Source organism: Hetaerina americana, unplaced genomic scaffold, assembly GCF_022747635.1.
Source record: "Hetaerina americana unplaced genomic scaffold, ioHetAmer1.1.p SCAF_3, whole genome shotgun sequence".
Lineage (NCBI taxonomy): Eukaryota > Metazoa > Arthropoda > Insecta > Odonata > Calopterygidae > Hetaerina > Hetaerina americana.
This window is the reverse complement of record NW_027286874.1, coordinates 49356273-49381258: the sequence shown is the minus strand read 5'-3', so window position 1 is coordinate 49381258 and position 24986 is coordinate 49356273. Positions and strand designations below refer to the sequence as shown.

General features: G+C 34.4%; 1 protein-coding gene across 1 annotated transcript in view; it reads right to left on the bottom strand.

Moving 5' to 3' along the window:
* The window catches only part of LOC139690028 (solute carrier family 53 member 1-like), a 37772-nt gene that overhangs the window by 3182 nt on the left and 9604 nt on the right, over positions 1-24986 (bottom strand). Inside the window, exons 8-13 of the mRNA XM_071587210.1 lie at positions 24284-24453; positions 19204-19337; positions 18801-19018; positions 3536-3784; positions 1326-1520; positions 796-965 (exon numbers count right to left, since the gene is read on the bottom strand). Coding sequence (XP_071443311.1) covers positions 796-965; positions 1326-1520; positions 3536-3784; positions 18801-19018; positions 19204-19337; positions 24284-24453 — 1136 coding nt within the window. The remainder of the gene's footprint in view (positions 1-795; positions 966-1325; positions 1521-3535; positions 3785-18800; positions 19019-19203; positions 19338-24283; positions 24454-24986) is intronic.

Genomic DNA, 24986 nt, shown 5'->3' with positions numbered 1-24986 from the left:
TATTTTTGTGCGTTGGTTATGTGCTAATGTAACACTAGTCCCTGGTAGCTATAGTTAGCATGCATGAGTACAAAATATATTAGTTGAATCCTAATGAAAATTTTCAAAAATATGCAAGTAGATTTTAATCAAATTAGATGTAATACTGGTATTGACGTTTATTATGCATTAAAGCACTCTGTACATGTTCGGGCTGTGTACCTTAAGTTTCATAAAATTTGTTAAAACCAAGTTTGTTTGAAAATATATATATGCAAAATTTTAGAGCTGCATATTTCATTAAAATAGATATTAGAAATTTCCATAGACTGACACCTGACGTATTATGCCTATATTGAGCCTCGAAACTTGTAATGTGGCTGCAAAATATGAATTATTTCATTTTTGTATAGTTATTAATATTTAAATGCAATTTTGAATCTATTATCAGTTAATAGGAACTTTGAAATTGGCACTTAAAGATTTTGAAATTAAGATCAACATTTTTTTTTAACTTATTATCTGCTTCTATTTACTAAAATAATTCCATCATTTAAATAATTTTCTCCTACGCTTATATCATGATAATTTCATTCCATTTATAGCCACAGTAGGGCGTGATAGGAGATATTGCGAATTATGGATACTTGTTGCACAATTGGGTTTGTAGAATCCTGCTGACTTCTTGTCAATTTAAAACTTAAATAAGGTTACAAATGTTGCTGTGAATATATACACTGACCAGAGATGAATTTACAGTGATCGCCCTTAAACTACATGCTGGATTACTGGGAGTCAAAATGATGTGAAACTTACCTTATTTGGAATCATCATTTCTTCTTTCAAAAATTTATTTTTGCCCCTAAATGTATCAAAAAGTCCCCAATCAATAATCACGTCCCAAAGGTACGCCCAAATTGCATTTGTAACTGAGGCAAGAACCCACAAACCAAAGTATGGGTTGTAGAGGTTGGATGAGTAGTCACCTTTAAAAAAATCATGGTTTACAATTTAAATTTTAAATATTATTTAGTGATTATTATCTTTAGTTTGTCGTATTTTATATTGAAACTCATGAGGCAACGAAACCACTAAATACATTAAACTCAGTGCAGCTTCCAAAGAAACTGCGGGAGATGCCGCAACAGTAACTTTTAACGGAGTCATCCCAGTCAAGGCGAATGATTTTTACACTCTGAAATTGTTGCATTCAGTGCAGCTTATTAATTCTTATTTCTTTATGTTATTGTGAAATTATTTTACTATTCAGATTCTTTTCTAACGGTTTTCAGTGCCATAAAAAATTTGATTTAAAATAATGTAATTTTGTTTTAAGATATAATTACCTTCTTTGATCCTAAAAAGAGCGAGGAAGGTGAAAACAAACAAAACTGTACTGTACTTTCCAGCGTTTGCAATGTGTGGGAATTTTAATTTAGTATCCCTATAGAGCCTGAGGCATTGAATGAATCTTATGGCAGCTGGAATGGATGCTGCAACAGATCTTGAGGCAAGGGATTGTTCCAAGCAGTGGCTGGTGTCTAGAATAAATATAGTATATCATTGTAATTGTACCGAAAATTTGTAATGGCAGGTAATTCAAAAGTAAGCGATTCTATAAATATTGCTGTTACCTCCAGCTGTCGCCCAGTTGTCGATGTATATGTAGAAACAGAAAAAGAAGTGCCAGTCCATGAACGCAAGCCACAAACTTATCATTTGGTCAGCAAGCCAATAATCCGTAAAATAAACTCGGAAATATGGTGAAACTAAGGTCCTTCCCTAAGGAAAATATTCCAGCCAAGTATTAAAGTAGCTACGTATTAAAATTGATATTATTTACATAAAATGGTCGCAAATTGAAATCGTTTCTTACCAAAATTTTCAGAAATCCAATGCGAGCTTTGTACCAGCAAACGTGAAGAGGATTTAGTAATATAGCCAGAGCGAATAAGAACATGGCCAGGGGGAACACATAAGGCGGAATGTGGAGGTATGATGAGTGAAGGAACCCGAGAACGCTTAACGTCCAAAGAATCCCCATGAGGCAGGCGATTTCCAGAATATCGTACTTCGTTAAGTGATCCTTGGGATCCATATTAAAGATCCTTATGTGGTTCAACCCGTATTTCTGCCATGTTCCAAAGTTAAATCCGGTGAAGAAGGTCATTTCCACTATCACAAGAGGTCCACGATAGATCCGTAGAACTACATGCCAGTCTTCTTCTCCATCATAATAAAATACTGAAATTTGCACCCATATTTTTATGAACAGTAATACTTAATATTTTAGTGTTGATTTGATTGTAATATTTGCATGAACAAATTTTATGGTTTTCAAATACTCCCAGATTGTTACGGATACGCAGAAAAAATAAATCGCATATCTCCGAAAATAATTGTATAACATTTTGGCACAAGAGCATTACAATATATCATTTCACTTAAGAAGTCACACTCTGTTACAACTGTCAACAACGATTATAATATACCTGAAGAGTATTTTAGTCTCAGAGATGATCGGAGCATACTTGAGGATTACAAAAAAATATTAAAAACAGCTTAAGAAAGAAGAACTCGCCTTAGATTTAAAAGTTTTTGTTCCCTGAATTGAAGTTAAAATGTGTAATTTCATGGCCTTCAAAACCCCAAATAAAATTTTGATATAAATACTATTAAAAACTTCCTTGAATTGAAGTGATAAATTGTAATATCAACACTAAACTAGAAAATTCTTCAATGCTAGGAAAATTTAACAAATATTGTGCAAAGTTAAAATTTTAATACTTCAGAAAAATTATTTTCTAGGATAAAAGCCCTAATTATGTAACAAGCACGAATAAATTCGAGGGTTTAGCTAAAATTAGAACAAAATATTATCAGAGAGGCTCTTTCGAACAAGTTTCCGTTCAATACACAGGTAATAAAATGACACTTCTCTCTCATTCGTAATATTAGGGCATAAACTTACATTTCCCAAAAAAACTATAATAAAATTTTAATTCCAATTAATTTATTTCACATTAAGTATCCCACGCTCTGAAAGTCATCCAGCTACATTTCTATTATTGCTTTAGAAAATAATAACATACTGAACGCGGAGATCAAAGATGACGCTTTACTTTCAGTTACTTTTGTGTCGAGTTATTCACTGTGGGAAAACATTTTTTAACAAAATTTATCAAGACAACTCTTTGAAATTCTCAGATTTTCCGGCTATTTTTACAGAAACGTATTTCAAAAATGAAATTCCTCGTCTACCGCATCTATCTAAAAATGGAAGTTTAAATCTGCGATGAGTGACTGCCGAACTTTCAAGTTATCTTAAATGATCAAAGTTCTAAGGGCTTGAGTTCAAGAAAAGAGATTTGAGCAAACTTAAACCCTGTTAGCTAAGCATTTCCCATTGAGTACTACGCATTGAAATAGGCAAATAAATTGAATTAAATATTTTTTTTAATAGCAACATTAATTCATTCCGTTGGTTTTCACCACTTACTCATTAAGGACCGATAACTCTTAGCTGGGAATTGGCTTTTGGTGAAATCGAACTTACCCGATAAGACTGCAGCAATCAGTAAGATGACCAGGCAACCGGAGTACAGTCCAACTCTGAAAACACACCCTTGCAAATAATCATCTTGGGAAGGGTGACTGTGCAGTTTCTTTATAGTTTTTTCATAATCACCATGCTCAAATGTATTTGAGATTGTCTCCTCCGTTTCATTGATCAACTTCTGCGTGTCTTCACTCGTGTAAAATGTTGAGTATACAATTTTTTCTTTGTACCACTGAGTTCCGGAATCTATTTGAAAGAGCTTTAAAAGACACGATCAAAAATTAGGTCACTGCATTGTACTTCATTTAATTATGAAAATGTACTTTAAAAGAATTTCCCTCGGAAAATAATATGACAAAGAAGATACTTTACTCTTAAAATTATTTAAGGTAATGTAAATTATAAAATGTTTCAGGAGTATATATTATTGAAAACAATTTCAATCAGCTGACCACGCTGGATGACTACACCATTCGATTCTGGGAAAGGAATTAGATGAATTACTCTGCAGCAAATATTTTTTCGGTGCCCATTTTCTTTAGCTTCCTCTTTGTTTCAGGTTTCCCTAATTTCTCCGCCCATCTATCCAATTCTCTCTTCACCCTCATTTTATTTAGCTATTCTTATGAGGAATATCGTTAGGCTAATTTCTTCTCTTACCACTTCATTTAAGTATTCTTCTAGAATTCTACAATCTTTTACTATTTTCAAACCTTTCGTCTGCGATGCCTGTATCCTTCTTTTATCCTCCTTTGTGATTGTCCATATTCAGCTAACACAGAAAAGAACAAGAGCTGTCATTAGTTAATTACAAGTTAGGTTAGTTTTCCTATTTGCATGGGCAATAGTCTCCATCGTCCTATAACTCGTCCCACATATCATCTGGTATTTTCGTAATTTGTTCTAGTTGTTCATCTCCTCGTTATGTACAATGAAATTTCTAAAATAAGTGAAATGGTAAACTTGTTCTGTCATAATCCTGTTAATGACAGTTTTGTTCTGATTGATTCTTCTCCATGGATGGCCAATAACCTTGTTTTATTTTATTTAATATTATCAGATTATATTAGCTCTAGTTGTTTGAAGTGCCAATCAATGAAGGTAACCTTTGATGTCATTAACCAGATGGTCTTCGAAGATCAGCATGTTCAAAATGAATGAACAGGGTTTGTTCAATAAGTATCGGGACTGGTTCGCTGTAGCCTCAACGGAGTGGTGGATGGGGGTCCGACCGGTTGGCTCGGTAGAGGGGTACCCCACTACTCAGATGCACTTTAGGTCAGTCGCCTTTGGGCATAGCTCTGATACAGGAGGTGGATTTTTGTGACGTGTGATTGTTTGTGGTGTCGTCGCGTCAGCATGCAGCACACCTTCGAGCAACGCTACGCTATGAATATTTTCGTTAAACTCGGGAAATCCTCGTCGGAGACCTTTGAACTCATTAAACAGGCTTATGGGGATGATGCCTTAAGCCGCACAAGAGTTTTTGAGTGGCACAAAATGTTTAAGGAAGGCCGGGAGCTCGTCGATGACGAGCACCGCGTCGGACGCCCGACCTGAACCTGACTTTTTCTTGTTTCCGCGAATAAAAAGGGTGCTCAAAGGATATCGGTTCGACTCCATCGAGGCGGTTCAAGCGGCGACGACAAAGGCTCTCAGCAGTATTCCGGAAACCGACTTCCAGCGGGCTTTTGACGAGTGGCAGATGCGCCAAACTAAGTGTATCGATGCAGGAGGAATGTATTTTGAAGATTATTAAGTAATTGTAATGATAACTGCAGTAAATTTTGATTTTTGGAACTAGTCCCGATACTTATAAAACGGACCCTATGTATCAATTTTCAAAATGTTCAAACTCTTATCGACTATTTTTTTCCATTTTATCATGACTACGTCAATGTATGCATTTAAAGGTGTGAGTGGCAGTGAAAACCCTTGTCGAGGCAGACATGGGTGTTCCTTGTCACTCTTTGCATTGTAATTGTTTTTTCGATTCTCTAAAATTATTTTTACAACTATCTCTGTGTTGTGATAGAAACTTTTAATTGTTTTATAAACTACTGAAGTACCTGCTACTTTTAGATATCTGCCTCGATAGTTTCTGTCCATAAGGTCAATGGCTGTGTCAAATTCAATAAATTCTGAATTCACGGTGTTATTCAATTACATGTTTTATCACCACAGAACCTCCATTTCCCAACTTGTTGATAGTATTTCCATAAAATAAGAAGAAAATTTAATAGCCCTAATTTCAGCAGAAGTCCTTCGCATTTCAACAATTGTTCATGTATCCCATTCTGATCAGTCGATTTTCGATTCCTCTGTCGGTTCACATATTCGCACACAGCACACATGCAAGTACTTGTATTAGAATTTTTGAATCTAGATACTATAATCTTGCCCGTATTTAAGTGTGTCTTGCTCGTTTCCATTATGTTTTCTTGGTTACGTATTCTTCAATAAATCACAATATTTTATTTAGTACACAGTTTTCTTCAAACGTTTAATGCTTTCACCTGCCATATCTAGCGTGCCAGTGACCCATAGCCTAACCACAAAACTACAGTAGCTTCGCTGAGTTCTTACTGGGGACTCTTATAGAATGCTGCCGTCCAGACCAAATGAAACCTGGCATTGAAACGAGATTGTTTTACTCCTTCTTCTCTCTCAACCTGGGACAAGAATTGGCAGGATCATCTAGAATGAAGCGCTTAACTAGCATGATTTTTGCTCGGGAGCTCGCATTTGGACCCTGGAAATCGTCCCTCGTGGTTCATTGGCTTTAGATGCCTCTTCAGAGAGAAATAATGGAACAAGAAATGGAGACCTTGTGAGCGAAGCCTCGAAGGTAATCATCGCGACAAATTCAGTGTTTGAAATATGTAGTACTCAAGTATATGTGTATTCTACACTTATTGATCTTATGATCCATTATGCTAGTGTTACAAAACCTTGAGCATCTGTCTTTTAACAATGGTATAAATATTACGGGTACGAACAACGCATATAAACAAATCTATGATCACGGTAGCTCGGAAATGAACGTTGATAATTTCGGCTTACACGTTCATGATCTGCCGCCTGTAACATATGTGTGTTCAAGAACTCAAAGATATCGATTTTGATGTTAAATCAACGTATCTTCCATTTTAAGTGTGGCATCATTATTCCGAATTACGCTCGAAAATGATATTGATGCTGCCCTTCTAATTTCTTGGAATTAATTCCTGCGTTGTGTCCTTTGGCGATGCTTCTCAACATTTTATACGGAACCCTTATAAAATACCTCCTTTTTCGTTCAAAATTGTCACATTTTCGAACGTAATGGGCCAATTTTTAACGAAAAATATCGAGAAAATATGTACCAACGAAAATTCTAACATAATGTGTTTTCATCATTGTTTCCCCAGAATCGCTTGGCTTAAATTAGTCAAGATTTTGCTCACATTATTGTTGAGAAAAAGAAATAGTTCAGGTAGATGATAAAAGTCCGCTAGATAATGAATAAAATGTATTTCAACTTATGGTTTTATGATCTTGCCTTATTAAGTTTTCGAAGAATCCTTTGAAAGCCTAAAATGTTTAGACTTTGGTAATTTTGTAGCTCGACAAGAAAAGAGTGAAAATCATAATATTTTAGACTCAATTCTGTAATTTTCCTTGGCGATGCGGCAATCTCAGAGTCATGGATTTCCAATCGATTTGGAAGCTGCTCTTCTAATTGCTGTAAGGTACTTCTGTTTGTATGGATTCTTCTTCCAGGTAATTTTTTTAGACCAACTTCAAGTTCTGCGTATCTTCGGTTGGCTTCCGCAAGTTTTTCTGGGTAAAATATAAATTCCAATTACAAAATGTGAGGGGTTATAACAATATCACTAATTATTTTTGGCTTAAAACCTCTAATGATAAGTTTATCTTTCAACAGAAAGTTCAATATACATAATCCAAAAAAGAGTCAAACACCTTATTTAGCCAATGAATATAATTTATCGTACTGTCGATACCAGTCTGATTACAGAATACAAAATTGACTATGGCAAAATACACCCACAATATTTCGCTCTTATAGGTACAGCCATTAGCAAAAGTCGATTTTGAGTCTCGCCCGCCGCGCGTTTGAGTGGGTAATCTAAATTTTTTGAATTAAGTTCAATATAGTTCACACAGAGGATTCAGGAGAAGTAAAAATGAGGAAGAAGTGTACAAGGAAACACCAGTGTAATGTAATTAAGATCAAGATTTCATTCAAATTTCATTTAGATTTTTTTAAAATTCTGTATTTGTAGTGCAAGTGTACGCTATCAAATGACGATTATAAAGCAGAGTATTCCTTAAAAGTCGGAATCTTTTGATCCGTATAACTATTTACTCCGTAAGAAAGCTTTTGCTCCTCTCGTTGCTGTTCATTCAACTATATCTTCCCTCCATTTTCTCCTTTGGTCAGTATCAACTTATTGAAATAACTATAGCATCCCCCACGTGAGGCGAAGTGAGGGAGGCAGAGCACTCCCTTTTTCAAATGGCTGTACCTGTCAGGCGGCAAATGATGATAACCCACCCGAAAATTTGTTCAACAGGTGGGAGGTGAGAGGGTAAAGCTCACCTTGCAGACAGTCCCCGGGCGCATGAATTCATACGCTCAGGTTAGGGAGAGGCCAGTCCATTCCCATTTACTGGCAAAGGTTTTCCATAGAAAACTGGTAGCCAGAAAAGCACACAGGGAGTAGATTGTCGCTCATTTTTTTTCTCTGATTAATCTAGCACTCAGAAACACCAACATAGCCTTGGGTGGGCCGATAGCGTCCAGATTCACAACCCGGATTTGAAACTGGGACCCTCCAGTCAACGGCCGAGTGCTCTCTACCAACTAGGCCACCACGTTACCGCAGTGGATAAATTCCTGCAATTATGTCTTTTATTAGGCAAATCAAGAACATATATATCTAAGAAAATCTAAGTTCCCACGTTTCTTTCGAATAGTTGAAATAAAAAATTCATCTTTTTCAATTGTTAATTGAAACATTTGTAATTTTGACAATAATCCTCATGAGCAACAGAAGCGTCTCCTTTTCCGATGCGAGTATCGAACGAAGTAAAATTAATTTTTGGAAACGTAGGGTGTAGATACCTACGAATATTTAAATTATAAAAATTTTGAAAAATTACGAAATAAAATGAACTTCGTAAAAAATATACGTCACATACTACGAGCAATGTTTCGTGGCACGCCTGGAAAGATAAACAAAACTGTCTTCGAGCGTGAAAAGACGTTCTCCTGTCAATGGAGGTATGGCGTAATACACGTAAATCATATCTGATTAATGCATTAGCCCAGCTTATTAAAATTATTCAGAGTAAAATATCCCATTGTACCTAATTAAAAAGGAGCAATTTAATATTTGTTCAAGTCGTGGGATCATTACGGAGTAATTTGCTGTATTAGTTTTGTAAAAAACCTTAAATGGTCCTCATTTTTCATATATCGTTCAATAAGAAATAAAAAACGTTGAGATAAACCTAATGTTGATGTTAGCAAATTTTCGGCAAAAAAATCAGACGGATAATTTTACACATGAAGGAAGGTGTCCCACGCTTGAGCATTAACCTTGCTCTTAAAAATTATGCGCCTCAGGCCACTCCGCCATATTTAAAATTCCCTAAGGGTTTTTTCTCCCTGAACCGATGAACAAAATGTAGACATAAATAAAATAGGTGGGGCACACTTTTTCTATAGCATTCAGAAGAATTTTCGTGGCTCTGGTGACCAGAGAGAACAACCTATTCACTGCCGTGTGCGGTCATCGATCCTCTTAGGTTCGATAACTTTTAGTTATTGGTTTCGACTGATAAATGCGGCCTGCCAACTTTCGCGCCTCGCCGTTACCTTTTGGCTCGTAGAGCCATCTGTGAATTTCGTAAAAACATTGCACCGATGGACGGAATCCTAGAAGCACGTGAGGCACTTTTTACCTCGGAAAGGTAAAGAAGTTATAATGAATAACTAATCGTAGCACTTTTCCACTTGATAAAATGTATTTACGGCCGGGTTTCGATGAATTACATCATCATCATATATATACTTTCGAATAGGCTTTAGAATTTTTCCTTCTCATTGTATCACAATAAATGTTATAAAAATACACAATATTAGAGCTCCATTTTTTAAGACTAAAGTGCAATTGTAGGACATTAATAAGAGACATAAGCAGGACTTCTGGCTGAAATACAATGCTTGCTAATTCTAAATTTATATTTTTTTCATTTTCAGTTGACTGGTTGTTTGATTTTGTTACATAATGTCCAAGGAGTGGTCATTGCATTTGATTGGGATGGTCTTAATATAATAATATTTAAACTTACCTGAATAAAAAAGCTCTACTTTAGCCAATTCGTCTTCACAGTGATCGAAGAAATTATTGATAAAATGACCATTGTCATGGCTGGTTACTTTAGTCTTATTTACATCGAAAGATGATTTGTTTTCTCCTCCCTTGTAAAGTAGTTTCTTCAATTCCTAGAGTGTTCGAAAAAAAGAGGTTCCGGTGAAGTTAGCAGAGCAGCAGAAGCTTGTATGTAATTGAGCCACTTTCTTTGTAAAAAACGTCGTCGATGGTAAATTTTATATTCTTTTTAATAAACTTTATTTAATTTACATCTGCATTCACGCACAAATGTTCATTTTCATACATGTCAGTGCTCCCATTTTCAATAGATTGATGTTCATATGTTATCTTGACAACAATTTTAGTTTTAGCAACAAAAAATAGTAAAAATAAGATATATGCTTGACCTCTTTTCAAAGAGATCTGAACCGGAAATTTGAATGCTGAGAACGGGGTGCCGATGGTGCTTCCAAATGTGACCAAATTACTTTTGATAATATAGTAATTCCATAGAGTTTTCTTTGTTCGACTCTTGCTATAGATAGTTTTTTGTATCACAATAATTTAACGCATTAAGGCAGATTTTCTGACCAGGTGTTCATGTATCCAAACTTACTTTGAAGGATACACTCCAAAACGTTAAATAACCACTAAAGATGTTAATAGGAGTTGATCTATCAATTGTACGAGTAATTCGATAAGCTTAAAAAAACGTGCAAACATTTAACTCATCAAGGCTGATTGATAAAGTATTAAATTTAAAGCGCAAGCTCGATCGATCTCTTCATGGAACACCGGAGGGGTTCGTTTGACCCCATAGGTGATCGTAGGACTCAATTAAGCTTGAAGTGGTGTTACCATGGGGCAGTTCTAAGATTTATTTTAACGGTCAAGTAGATTTTTGCTTTCAAAGCGACCCAGAGAGCTATATCGACTTACCCTATTCCCAGAAATCTTCATCAATTATCGTCACCAAAAATGGTTAACTATTATGTCGCCCGTTTCGACAGACCTGTAGATAAATTGTCAATCCAGATTTTCACCAAATCCCACCGTAGTCAAGGCTGATCCATATTATACAGATATTTTTGTTTGTTTTCCGCACTTAGTCAATTGCTTTTTATGTATATTTTTCTTATTGTGATTGCAATTTATTTGGATGTTTCCTGAATACTTTGACAACATGGAATGAAAAATATGACTTGTGATAATTCCTTTTTTTCCCGTAGTATTTCATAATAATTCAAAACTAGACACAATAACTTTCAGGTTTTTCATCCGAACTAATTTTATTCTTTTAGATTGTCGTCTTGGAATACGATCTTGTTCTTGATTTATACTTTTCATTCTAAATGCACTCAAAAACATCTAAAGATTTTATAAATAGATATCGCGGATTGTAAAAATGGATACGAACTTTGTTATTGAGGAATTATCTCAAATCAAGGAATAGTGTAGCTGCTTGAAAACCTTGGCCCTATTCTTCCACGTAAGAATACCTGCTGGTGCGTCGAACAAATCTTCAAATTGACCCTCGGGAGCGAAAGACTGGGTTACACATACAGCTAGGTGTGTTTTTTGACTATCGAAGAGTATTCTTTCTACTGTCATTTGGTATGTGGTCAACAGAACGTAAATCAAATATCCTGGCACTTATTCACATAGAAAGCATATCTTCGTCTGTTGAGATTAATTTGCTAAATACTGAATTGGGTGTCATCTTCGTAGGATTTCCTTTTTAACAAATAAAATCCTTCTCATAGTCTAGGTTACCATTACACGCTACATTCACAAATTAACTTTAAGATTATGACAACAGGTATAAATAACCCACAACCAAAGTGTTAGTCGTCAAGTATATTACCAAATAGAACAATGCGAAAAGTATAATTTGTAACTGAAATCTCTTCCAATTTTCTCATAAAAATAAATGAAAGGATTTCCTTCATAAGCACATCAAAATCGTACATTTTCAAAAAATTCAAACAGAACTCCACCTTTCTCGTAAAAGACTGTTCGGTTCTTCAAAAAATTGAGCTACTATTATTATCTACCCGAGAATGTAATTGAATTCAGAACTTTTTTACCTCATAGTTTATATACTGCTCACTCCAACCTGGCGAGATATTTTCTCGTAAATACTCTCCAAACTTCATTGCACGCCGTGAATTTCTACTTTTCCTGAAACGTTTTAATTTCGTAGGTTTTTAAGCATTCATGATTAAAATACTCTAAAATTATCAGATAGTAGTCACTCACCTATTATAAAATATTTGGTCACTCTTTAATGCGTGTTATCAATAAATATAACACAATAAAGCCTCCGTCTATAGATGTAATTAAAAACCTGTTACTAACGGCAGAAAGTTCACCTTCTCTGCTCTTTGGCCACACTTGAAACTATTTTCCAGTGGCCTTTCCCGTCAATTGCACAATCCTAGGAATTATGAGCCTCTGACGTCACTCAAAATGGATTTAATTCGATAAGAACCCGGGATGTAGTCTTCCTGACTGTGTTAAGCAAGAAACTCCGTGGTAATTTAACTCTAATCCTACTCCAAACTCCTCCTTTTCACCAGGTACAGGAATAAATTCGGCGACGGAAGTGATAACTGTCCTAAAATAGAAAAAACTATGTAATAATACATTTGGTCCTTAATTTACATGCATAAAATAAATGCTGTGACCCAATAATTTTTATAAATAATACTGATAATCCCTCATTGCTTGAAAAACTTACAAACACGGCGGTAACTCGTACTTCATTCTCAAATGGCGACTCGATGGTGGAATGGATATTTTATGACTTTTCACGGAAAAACCTATATGAAAAAGGTATTAACTAGATCGTGACCGAAGTGGTAAATGATTGTGAAACTGGGACAACAGCCGTTACACCTGGGGATGTCTCAAGGTGCTCTTTGGTGCTATATTGCTAAATACTCGGCTAACGGATTTGTCACGAGCCGGGCGATTCACCCCAGAAGGAGAAGAAAAAACAATATCAGAAGAGCGAAAATAAGGCAGTGAAGTTATTAAAACTAATCAGGCACATTGAAAATTATTTTGGCCACCGAGTGTAGTATAGGAAATAAAAAAATTAAGAAATAGAATGACTCCAGACTTTACTTTTTACATTAAAGAACCTCTTTGCAAGAAAGAATGAAAATAAAATAAAACAGGAATGAGGAGAAAGAGGAACAAAGTTAAACCTTCTGGGAAACGATGTGAGAATGGTCTCTTGCAGTGAAATGTCCCCAGCAATGGACTGCCATATTTGGCGTCTAGTTGGTATGAAACGACGAGTAATTTACAGAAAGGGATTAGTACGTCAGGTGATACTCTTAATAAATATACCTTCGCCACAGTTTCATTAAGGTTCTATTGTTTGAAAAAACTTTTATTAGAATTTTAACTGCAACAAAAAGACCCGAAGATGTGACGCCACTCTTTTTACTGGCATGTTGATAAATAAATATCAACCAGATCATTGATAAATTCTTTAATTTAAGCCTAATTAAATCCTGCCCTCTTGTCTGTCGTCTATTTCTCCTTTGGTGGGTGAAACAGCTCCCTAACTCCATCTCTTGGTGAAAGAATCGGGGCACTTGGTTGCATAAACCCCCCGCATATTTCAGCGTGAATTGAAGAATTCCACATAGCCACCCATTCCCGTCAGTAACTCCGTTCGGCAGGGCTGCCCGCAGTCAATGCTGCCGTTCGCCTTTACCTTAGACCCCCTACTCAGACGACTGCACGGATATGGCTGCCCCTGGTACAAGAAGATTATTTTTGCAGAATGACTGTGCTTCAAACCTATTGATAATTCTTACCATACATAATGTTCCGTCGCTAATCCAAATTTTCATACTATATCCCGTGAACCCTGCCTTCATTTATATCTTGCTGAAGTTGCTCATGGTTACAACTGTTTATGCATGTATATGAATGTATGTGTATGTATGCATGCGTGTGTATGCATATTTATGTGTGAGTGTATGTATGTGTATGGATATGAATACATATATTTATATAAAGAAAAAGAAATATGCTGTGACAATAATCTTTAAGCTGACATTATGTATAATGTAAACACTAGCTGTGTAACATTCTGGACCAAATAACATTAAGTTGAATCAAAGCTCAAGTGGTCAGAGCACCAGCAAGTCGAAAGTTCTGGTTCAAGCCCGGGTCAAGGAAATATTTTTACCCTTGTGATCAGCTCGATTCCGCCTTTCCCACCTCTCCAGTGTTCGTCTTTTATATGTGTTCCTATTCCTTTTCCTTATACCCATTTTATACCTATTTCCATGTGAATGAATATTTGTTCGCCATATGGCAGGTTTTTATGTTTGAATGTGTGGGTGTGTGTATATACTCGTATATATATATATATATATATATATATATATATATATATATATATATATATATATATATATATATATATATATATATATATATATATATATATATATTCATTGTTCTTGTGTGGACATCCATGCAATATTTTGTCTTGCCATCAATACAATACACAACTAGGATTTCACTGAAAATGGACTCTCTTTCAACTGTCTTGTTTAGCATCTTTTTCGGTTCTTTCTTAGTTAAAATAATCATTATTGTCTAGTTTTGAAAGTTTTGAATTATGTACCTTAGTTGTACAAGTATCATTTGGCCTCATCAAATCTTTTTCAAATCATTCTTTTCTTCAAATAGAAACCATCATCTTGTCTTAACTACTCAGGTTAAACTTTGTGCTTTTAAGTTGAGGACAAAATTAGGATAATAATTCATTGCATTTTCCGAGGGCTGTCAAGAGAGGAACTTATGTTTCAGCCTAGCTTGGTGGTGGGTAGGGCTAGTGCCACCATCTTGGTGTCCCTAAATTCAGTATGCATCCTCCTGTGGTAGTGTGAAGAGTGTGGCTCATCTACTTTGCTTACTGCAAACTGTTAAAATGAGCCCTGCAATAGAAAATCCTGCGAGTTGTCAGCGTAATTCTTTGAGAGCCAAAGAAAATTTTATTTCCAGAATATTTGTTTGAAAAGTTAATCACAAGTCCAAATAGTCATCAATGAAATGAATAAAAGTAAGAATATCTTAGGAAAAATGTTGAAGTTCTTATATTTCCCATAAATGAGTATGAAACCTTGGTGGCTGTATTAGGGTAGGATCATAATTAAAATGATTAATCCCAACAAAAAAAGCCCATTTATTCACTGATAATATATTTACAGAAAATGTGCAAGCAGAATGTAGATGATGAGTCAATATGAAAAACCCAGCACAAACTGCTCGTCTGTTTTTTACCATCTCCCACTGGTCTCATCATAGTGCTCACATTCTCAAGAAATGAAAGCCGTTATGTATATGCAAAACAACAACAACCTAATGGCCGCTTGTGTGCTTTTTACTCCTTTTGACTGGATGTTTAATTTCCCTGTGTTTTTCTGTGATAATATGAGCCTTAAGTCTACCTTGATGTTAAATTGAATGGATTCATAAATTTCCAGATATTTCTTAGGGTAACATAGATCTCCCATCACTTATTAGTGTCTCCATCATCAATATTTTTCTGAAATATGAGTTCATAATACCAAGTGGCAATAACACTACATCAATAATGACAGTACCTGATTCCTAGCTGAGTTTTCTGAATAATCTAAAGTCATTGGTCCAATTTTCCTCTTGAAATAAGCCATCTTCAAATTTTAATGAAGGAACCTTGATGAAATTAATTTTTGCTAATTTTCCATCAAGATAGTAGAGAGCTATAATAAGAACAGTCTATAAAACTAGACTTAACTCTGTTACTTTTTGGATTTGAACTCCATTGAAGGAGCTGTGTTTGCCTAATCGTTGCAAGTTTTTGTTGAATTATTTGGGATTTGTTTTAAATTCATAATTGCTCCCAGAGTCCTTATGCTCTTTTAAGAAACTACATGTTTGTTGATATAATTACCCAGCTAAATATGCAGGTACAATTTTATTAACTGTATGGTAGGTGTGCAGGCATAACTATACTCATGATGCATTATCTGAAGTTTTCCCAGGGTAGCATATATGTACTCAACATATTTACCACCAATTAGTAAGTGAACATAATAATAGAAATTTCTAATTCTATTTGTCTTACAAGTTTACCAAAGGATATGGTAGTGAAGTGGGTGGAGCTATGGGTTACTGACCTAAGTTCCTGGGTTCAATTCCTTGTGATGACTCAGGGCACCCTCAACTTAATCCAAATTCTATGATTTTTTGGGTACCAGATCTTCCTGATACTATAGCACAGGGAAAGGAACTAGCCCCACTACCCTGATGTGTGATCCAACATTCCATTGGGCTTAGGACTAGATGAGCTCTGTCCTTCATCTATCATACCAACCTTTGGGTTGATTACTGTGGTTTTGCACGATAACAAGGCTTAGAATTAACAGAAAAATTAGGTAGTCTATGGCTCCTGATGAAAAATACTAAGAAGCTAATCAATAACTTTGGAAATAAGATATAATAAATTTTTTTGGGAGACAAAATAACATAAGAGACTTAAATTTGTGAGGTTATTTATAAAAACATTATTTTTATTATGCAAAATGTTAGTTGTAAACATTTTGAAAAAATGCTGCATTTTGCAACTGACAAAAATCATCTGACAAGTATTTTCACATTATCGATTTACTAAATCAAGAGACATTCTAAAATTTTCATGAACAATATTCCACAACTTTAGTGTCATGATAACAAAAAATATCAACTGCATAGCATTTTGTAGCAATTATTTATAATGAATAGAAATTAATGTTATTCCTCCAATAAACCATTTCAATAACATGCAGAGAGGAAATATTCAAAAAAACAATTTTTACTAGGTTTATTTTATTTATTATTCAGTGTATGTCATCAAAACCATACAGAATTTAGACAATTTAAACACAATTTTGGCAAATGAATATTAAACTTTAGAACAAGCTTTTAGATCTAAACTTTTTCAAAACTTAACATGTTATATATCATTTACATTTTACTCTGAATTATCGGACATTATCCATGCACATTATATACTGCAGTCAGCTAAACAAAGTTCTTGACAATCCTAGTCTTGAAACTTAACAATTTAGGCTTTAGCCAAAAAGTTCATTCTATACTCTCGTAGCATTCTAAAATTTCTCTTATTGGGAGTAGAACTTTAAACAATAATACTGCTATATAAATAAACATCCAAATTCAATAAAAATTATGCATTTTATGATAAGATTATTGTTATAAGAGCTATAAAAATCACCAATTTTCACACTCACACTATTACATTTTCCCATGTTAAAATCAAAATATATCTCTTAGTAATCCCATAGCTGATACTTACTCCTTATCCTCTCCTTAAAAAACCTCAATAAAGTTATGATTATATTTGTAACTGTTATAAAATGAACAGTAGGTGTTTCATGAATCCATATCATAACTTTTGAGCCTCCCTGTTGTTCTCCATTAGTTTTTTGGGAAGAATTTGTTTACCTGCAAGAAAAATGTTGACACATTGTAATTATATTTTGTTAATTGAGTTAGTCTTTAGGAATAAATTGGGCTTGGGTTATAAAACCACAAATTATTTCTTTCATTCATTAATTTTTAATATTTTAGGAAAAATCAAAACTGTTGAATTCATATTAAAATAATATTTGGGGAAACTAACTTATTGATATAATGGAAATTTTTTAGAAGTCTTTTCCTTTTTTGTTATATTATATTGTCATATTGTAACATACAGGCTAAGTACTCTATGCATGATATAGCTTTTGCGATTCTAATTTAATTAAATAGATATTTTTATTCATCAAAATATTCAGGAATAAAACTTTGCGAAAAGAAGGTAGGGTATAGAAATTGGATACGAAGATTAACTGAAGATCTTCAGACAATCGTCTTAACTCATTTTTTTATATGCATTAATTGTGAAAAAGAGTAATAAAAATAAAAATTCCCTTCCACGTTTTTGCTAGATACTTTACCCCATGCTCATTTGCCTTCTCCTCCACTTGGCAGTATTGATTATCTCTTCATTTACATGGATATCAAGTAGATTTTTCTCCCAAAACAGCAAAAGAATAAAAGGATCTACTGACAGTAACATGTGATAAATGTGGCATATAAATGAAAGTTGAGCAATGGACATATAAAAGCTTTCACTAAAATTTTCACTCTATCTTTGATGCATTACCAAAAAATGGTGTTATATCAGAGGAAAAAATGTGTCCATCACTATTTACTGGTATTACTTTTTGTTTTGAATAGGATATAACATTTTAAGTGGGCTAGAGATTTTGACACAATTTATTCATTTTAATTTTTCAATATTTATTAGTATATTTACCCCCCCCCCCCCATACCATAAAAGTTTTATCAACAATCGTCATATTATTCGCATCCAATTAATAAAACGGAGTCAAACTTCAATATCTAATTACCCAAGAAATTATTATAATACTTATGTAGCCATAAGTATATGCATTGCACATAAAATTATAGCAATTGGTTAAAAAAATAGTTTCCTAGTTCCTCTGGAAAAGCATCCATCTATATATACTTCTTTCCATTTAACGTTATGCCTACAAGCAAGAAATAAATTTATTGATAATGCAAAAGGTCTAACTTCAGTTACAGAACTCTTTAGCTACAAAAGATAATATTTTTAAATGTCTACAGTGAATAATTGGTTATAACAAACAGTAAAAGTAGTATTAGATATATAATTGATTATTAATATTATTTGTATAAATTTAGATGTGCGTGTTATTGTATCTTAACTAAAATTGATAGTGTTGTTATGTTGTTAGTTATCATAAGAAATATCAAACTCTTGCTCCATTGAATATGGTTACCTTTCTCAATAGTTATACTAGTAGATTTGTCTTCTTTTTTCTTAAAGTTCTTTCTTTTCCGGCATTCCACTACACCATCTTCTTCATCCATCATCTTTATCATTAGCCTTTCATCAGATGATGTGATAGGGGCAACTGAAATATCTCTCACTGCACGGAACTGACCACAGTTATTAAGGTGCTCATTTTCAAGTCGAAACAAATTCCAAATAAATCGCCTGTAATCATATTTTAGAAAAGATTAAAATTTTCCCTAATTTTTTTCAAAGTATGCAACATAAGCATTTCCACAGAAAATAAAGATAATAAAAATCAATGTTCACATGGTGTTGCAATTTGTTTTTTTTAGAAATAATTGGAAATTTAAAAATTTTCAAATATTCTAATGTAAATATTTACCAACCTCCCTACTTCTAAAGGTGAGATGATGCTGACTATTGTATCATTTGTTGTCAATCCACTCTGAACACAGCCATATATTATTGCCCAATTGAATCTCATTATTAGATCCTCTACAATGGCAAAGTAATAATAACTCTGAAAAAACAAATAATTACTTTAATAATTCACTTACTTAAGTGAATCCCTGTAAGGAGGCTCTTAAATCAGCACAAGGGTGTGCTCTGCAATGGAAATCATTTTCCCATGCAAAAAATCACAGGTCATTAGTTTAGTAGCATACAAGTGGGTTCTCATCATTCCACAATGCATTCATTCATTGGATTGCATTCCATAATTCCAGCTGTTGCACATAAACATTCAGTGCATACATAATAAATTACTGGACCTCGAGGTTCTAGTAAACGAGTACCAATCCCATGTGATCTGTGTCAACGAACATTGGTTAAATGCGATTGAACTTGACTCTCTTCGTGTGCCTGGGTATGTCATCGCTAGTGCCTTTTGCCGGACTGTTCACAAAAATGGTGGTGTTTTAATCCTACTGTCTGAATGTTTTTCCCGTATTCCCATTGGTTACCCATACGAATTTCTCAATGAAGATCAATTATTTGAATGCTGTGTTGCCTGCTTCAAAATGGATACTACTGTTTTTTATGTGCTGTCTATTTATCGTTCGCCGAAGAGTGACTTTTGCGTTTTCCTGACCAAACTGACGAAACTCTTGGAAATAATCCATAGGTTAATCCACGAACCTTGCATAATAATTACAGGTGACTTTAATTGTAATTTTATGGCCGATTCTAAAGCTAAAAAGGAATTCATGGATTTACCGACGTCATTCAACATCAATGCTACCAACAGTGAACCTACTAGAGTGAGTGCTAGTTCGCAAACAGTTTTAGATAATGTACTAACTAACATCGACCTTGATCTAGTACAAACAAATACCATTAATGCCCACCTATCTGATCACTACCCACTTCTTTCCACAATTGCTGTGTCTACATCCAAAGACAGTAAAAAATACCACAAAAGGTATTTCTCTGATCAGAATATGATCGCCTTTTGTGACTTATTAAATTCCCATGACTGGTCCGATTTGTTTTCCTTGAAGTCCTTTGACCTTAGCTTTGAATATTTCTATTCCACCTATCTACATTACTTTGAAATCTGCTTTCCCCGTGTCCTGAAGCATACAAAAAACAAAAGCTCTTCTGTTAACTACAAAAGTCAGTGGGTCTCTGATGAAATTCGCTGGCTTTCAAAGAAAATGAAAGATGCCGCAGTGTATTACAAAAGTAAATCAAATCCAGCAGATCGCCAAGAATACTCAGTACTCAAGAAAAGTTATCGCCAAACCTTACAGCATGCCAAAAAATCTTTCAACAACCATAGACTTACCAATGCAGACAATAAAGCTAGAGAGATTTGGAAAATTATTAACGAATCCAAGGGTCCACATCATGTACAAGATCTTCAACTGTAGGACTCCGCTGGTAATACTATATCAGATTACTCTAAAATGGCCTCCATCCTGAATGATTTCTATCTATCCCATCAAAATCTCACAGTTTTAGTCAATTCAGCTAATTATTCTCAAATTCCTAACTCATGCCATTCATTATATATATTCCCATGTTCAGCCATGGAACTGACCAACGTAATCAATAAATTACCTAACAAATTTAGTCCTGGATTAGATGACATCCCAGGGATAGTCATAAAAAGGTCGTTTAATGCTATTAAGGATCAGCTGCTGTTCTTAATTAATGAATCCCTAAAAACTGGAATTTTCCCGAGCCCTCTTAAATCAGCAAAAATTGTGCCAATATACAAAGGGAAAGGTTGCAAAATGGCAATGAATTCTTATAGACCAATATCCCTGTTGAACCAGCTGGGGAAAATATTTGAAATAGTTTTTTATCAACGTCTTGTATCATATCTTGAGACATATAAGCTATTATCCACATCTCAACATGGATTTAGGAAAACAAGGTCCACTACAACAGCCACATATCACATGGTGAATCAAATACTTTCAGGATTGGATAATAGAACTGAAACTTTGGGATTATTTTTCGATTTCAGTAAAGCTTTTGACTTCGTCAATCATCAGTTACTCCTATATAAACTGAAATGCTATGGTATAAGAGGCACGCCCTACAAATGGATTGAATCTTATCTAAGTGAACGGCATCAGTATGTTGAGCTCTCAAGAAATGGCTCCAAATTTGTTTCCCCTGGTAGAGAAGTAACACTGGGTGTTCCCCAGGGTTCTGTACTTGGTCCTATTTTATTTTTAATCTATATCAATGATCTCCCAGACAATCTTAAGCTCATTAAGGGGATAGACCCAATACTGCATGCTGATGATACAAATATCATTGTATCAGCCTCCTCAGTAGACAGCTTGACAGAAAGAGCAGCCGAAGTAGCTCAGATTTTCAATGAATGGTGTCTTCATAACTTTCTAAAACTCAATATAAATAAGTCCAGCCTGATTTATTTTACTAATAAAAAGAAAGTTTCATCTGCAATCTCAGTAGATGTAGAAGGTGTGAGCATTCCCCAAAATTCCAGTACCCAATTCCTGGGAGTAATCCTGCAGAAAAACATGTCTTGGGAGGAACATATTTTCAAATTACGCAGCAAGTTAAGCTCCCTATGCTTCCTTATTAGAAATATTAGGTATTCTGTAAATTTAGAGGTCCTTCTATCCATTTACTATGGTGAATTTTATTCTCGTGTTACTTTCAGTATCCTCTTCTGGGGTTCCTCTCCCCATGTGGGCATAATCTTCAAAATCCAAAAGAGGATTATACGTATTATGAGCAATGCTCCTTGCGATGAACCATGTAAACCTCTCTTCAAAAGTCTTGGTTTATTTCCAGTACCTTGCATATATATATTTAATGTCATCTTACATGCAAAGGGTAATATTTCCCATTACAAGTCCAACCACAATTACCATAGTCAATACACAAGGACCTGCAATGACCTGCACCAACCATTTGTCAGGACACACAATACTGCCCATGGGCCCAAAGCAATGGGCTTAAGGTTATTCAATAAACTTCCCCATGAAATCAAATATGAAACAAAAGTACCTTTTTTCAAGAAAAAGCTGTTTAACCTTTTAAAAAATAATATGTTCTATTCTGTAAATGAATACCTTGAATTGTCGCAATGCGTCAATTCCGGCTTAAACAATTGATATGTAATTATACTATTGTATTGGTATGCATATATATATATATATATTATATATTGTATCTCTTCTATTGTGAAATTGTGAAAATTATATTTGACGTGTCCTATATTTGTGTATGTATGAATATGCAACAAATCTCCGGACAAATAAATGTATTATTATTATTATTATAAGTTTGGTCAATAGTGTGCCTTCATATGCTCACAAATCACTTTGACAAAATCATTATGAGTATGTTAAGCATCTTGGCTTGGGATTATTTTCCCCATTAGTGACTTTTTCTGAATTGGCAAAGTTATATTTTAATGTGATCCCCAAACAATACTCCTGTTTGGAATTAGTATAAAGTAGTATGATTCAGACCTAATGGCCTCCCTGTGAGGAATTCATTTTCTCATAAATAACCATAGCCATCGGTGTGTGTCTTACTATGAATGCTCACAGGAGTTGATCCAAGTTATGGGGTTCCTTTATCCTTTAAAAATTTTGGTCAACAAATATTACCATTGATTTTGTTTTTATGAACAGTGATATTATTACTATAGGTAATCTACAGGTTAATGTAAGTTTTGGATGGACACAACAGGGAAATAGTTCTCTTTTGTCACATAAAAAAAACACAGCTCAATATCCTCCTCTACAATAAGACCCTCTTCATCTCGGTATACTTCCTTCCTACCTTCATTCCGTCCAACATCCCTATCCTATTCCGGCTCCTTCTTCATTCCCTCTGTTACACTCTTCAATATTCCACTGCCAACTAAAATGTTTTGCATCCATTTTTCCTGTCTACTCATGATATCTCCATGTGAGCATTAATCTCCTCTCCTCCTACACCATACCTTACACTTCCCCATTTGTTTTCCTTTCTCTCCACCTTCTGGAGGAGGAGGAGGAAATTGATGTATTTAAATTTTTTTATCCTAAACAACTTAAAAATGAGATGTATGAGCATGTGCAGTTCATCTTACATGATATTCCTTTTTTTTCAGAAATGTTTAGCATACATAGGTTGTTAAATAATTCCCTAGAAAATTCAAGAGATGGCAGTCATAGTATTGGAAAAGGTTTGCTTTTAGTAAACTTCATCTCTCACTAGATGGCTGTTAAAGGTTCAGATATGTCCACCATGCGGTTTCATTCTCAAAAACGTTTGATACAACAATCTTTTGTTTATATAGAAAAATCACAAAAAAATTAGCTGCATACCATGATTAAAAACCTCTAAATGAAAGGCTTAATACCAAAAGATATCATAGCCAAGTTGGATAAAGTTCATGACACATCTGCTCCTGAGTTTGCAACTGTTTACAATTTGGTAAATGAGTTTAAAAGTGATTGCACATCCACAGATGATGAAAATCATATGGGACGTCTAGTGGAAATGACTTTCTTCAAAATGGTTGACAAAATCCATGCTATGGTTTTGATTGACAGACGAATCAAAGTTTGCAAACTATTGGAGACCACAGGCATATCACAAGGCACAGCGTTTTCCATTTAACACATAAACTTGGGCGTGAAAAAGATCTCAGAAAGATGGGTGCCGCATTTACTCTCTGTGAAGAATAAACTCAATCATGTGGTCAACTTTGAGGTTGGTTTGGTACTTTGCCATCACAATCTTGACAAATTTCTGCATTAATACATAACCCTAGACACTCCTTACTCCAGAGACAAAGAAACAGTCAAAATAGAGGGTTTCTAGAAGTGATCCAGCACCTACATTTGTTCTTCAAATAACATTCACATTGCTAACCTTCTGGTATTGCATTGAATTTTCAAAATTAAAACAGTCATCTAGAACATGGAGTGACTTTCCCTTTTAATTACTTCCATTTACCCAGAAAATATGAGTCTTCACACTTACCTTAGAGGAATAGATTATTTCTTCACGCAAGAATAAATTTTCTCCAGCATTCTTGTCAAAAAATCCCCAATCCAATTTAACATCCCATAGATATGTTGCTATGGAACTAACAATGGAGGACAATACCCATAGATGAAAGTAGGGGTTTTCCAGGTGGGACTGGTACTGATCTATTATTTAAAGATAATATATGTGCTATAGAGTACATTTTTTCAATAACTCTAAACATAAAAGACCAGTTCTTAAAGATACTGCAAAACCAATTGTTATTTCATTTTTGACAATTGATTGATCTCATGAAATATGCAAATATCTGCATGACATAGATAATGCAATTGGCAATAATTGATTATTAATATAATAAACTTCTAAGATGGTAATGCGAGTTGTGAAGCACAAATCAGTGTTAGTCATCCACCTGTAACTACCATTTCTTGAATATATGAATGAACATCATGAACTATCAACAGATGAAATATTTCACTTATAAACTATGTAATTCCTTATATCTCCCTATTAAAACTACAGTAATTTTTTAACATGAATGTGACAAATAAAAATACAATTGCGTTAAAGATTCATTGGAAAAATTTGTATCACTTTGCAAAAATGCACCTAGAAATTTAAGAGAATCTAAAAGAAGCAGTATACTGATATGGCGGGATGTGGAATTTGATAAATATAGACAATATATTGAGCAAGA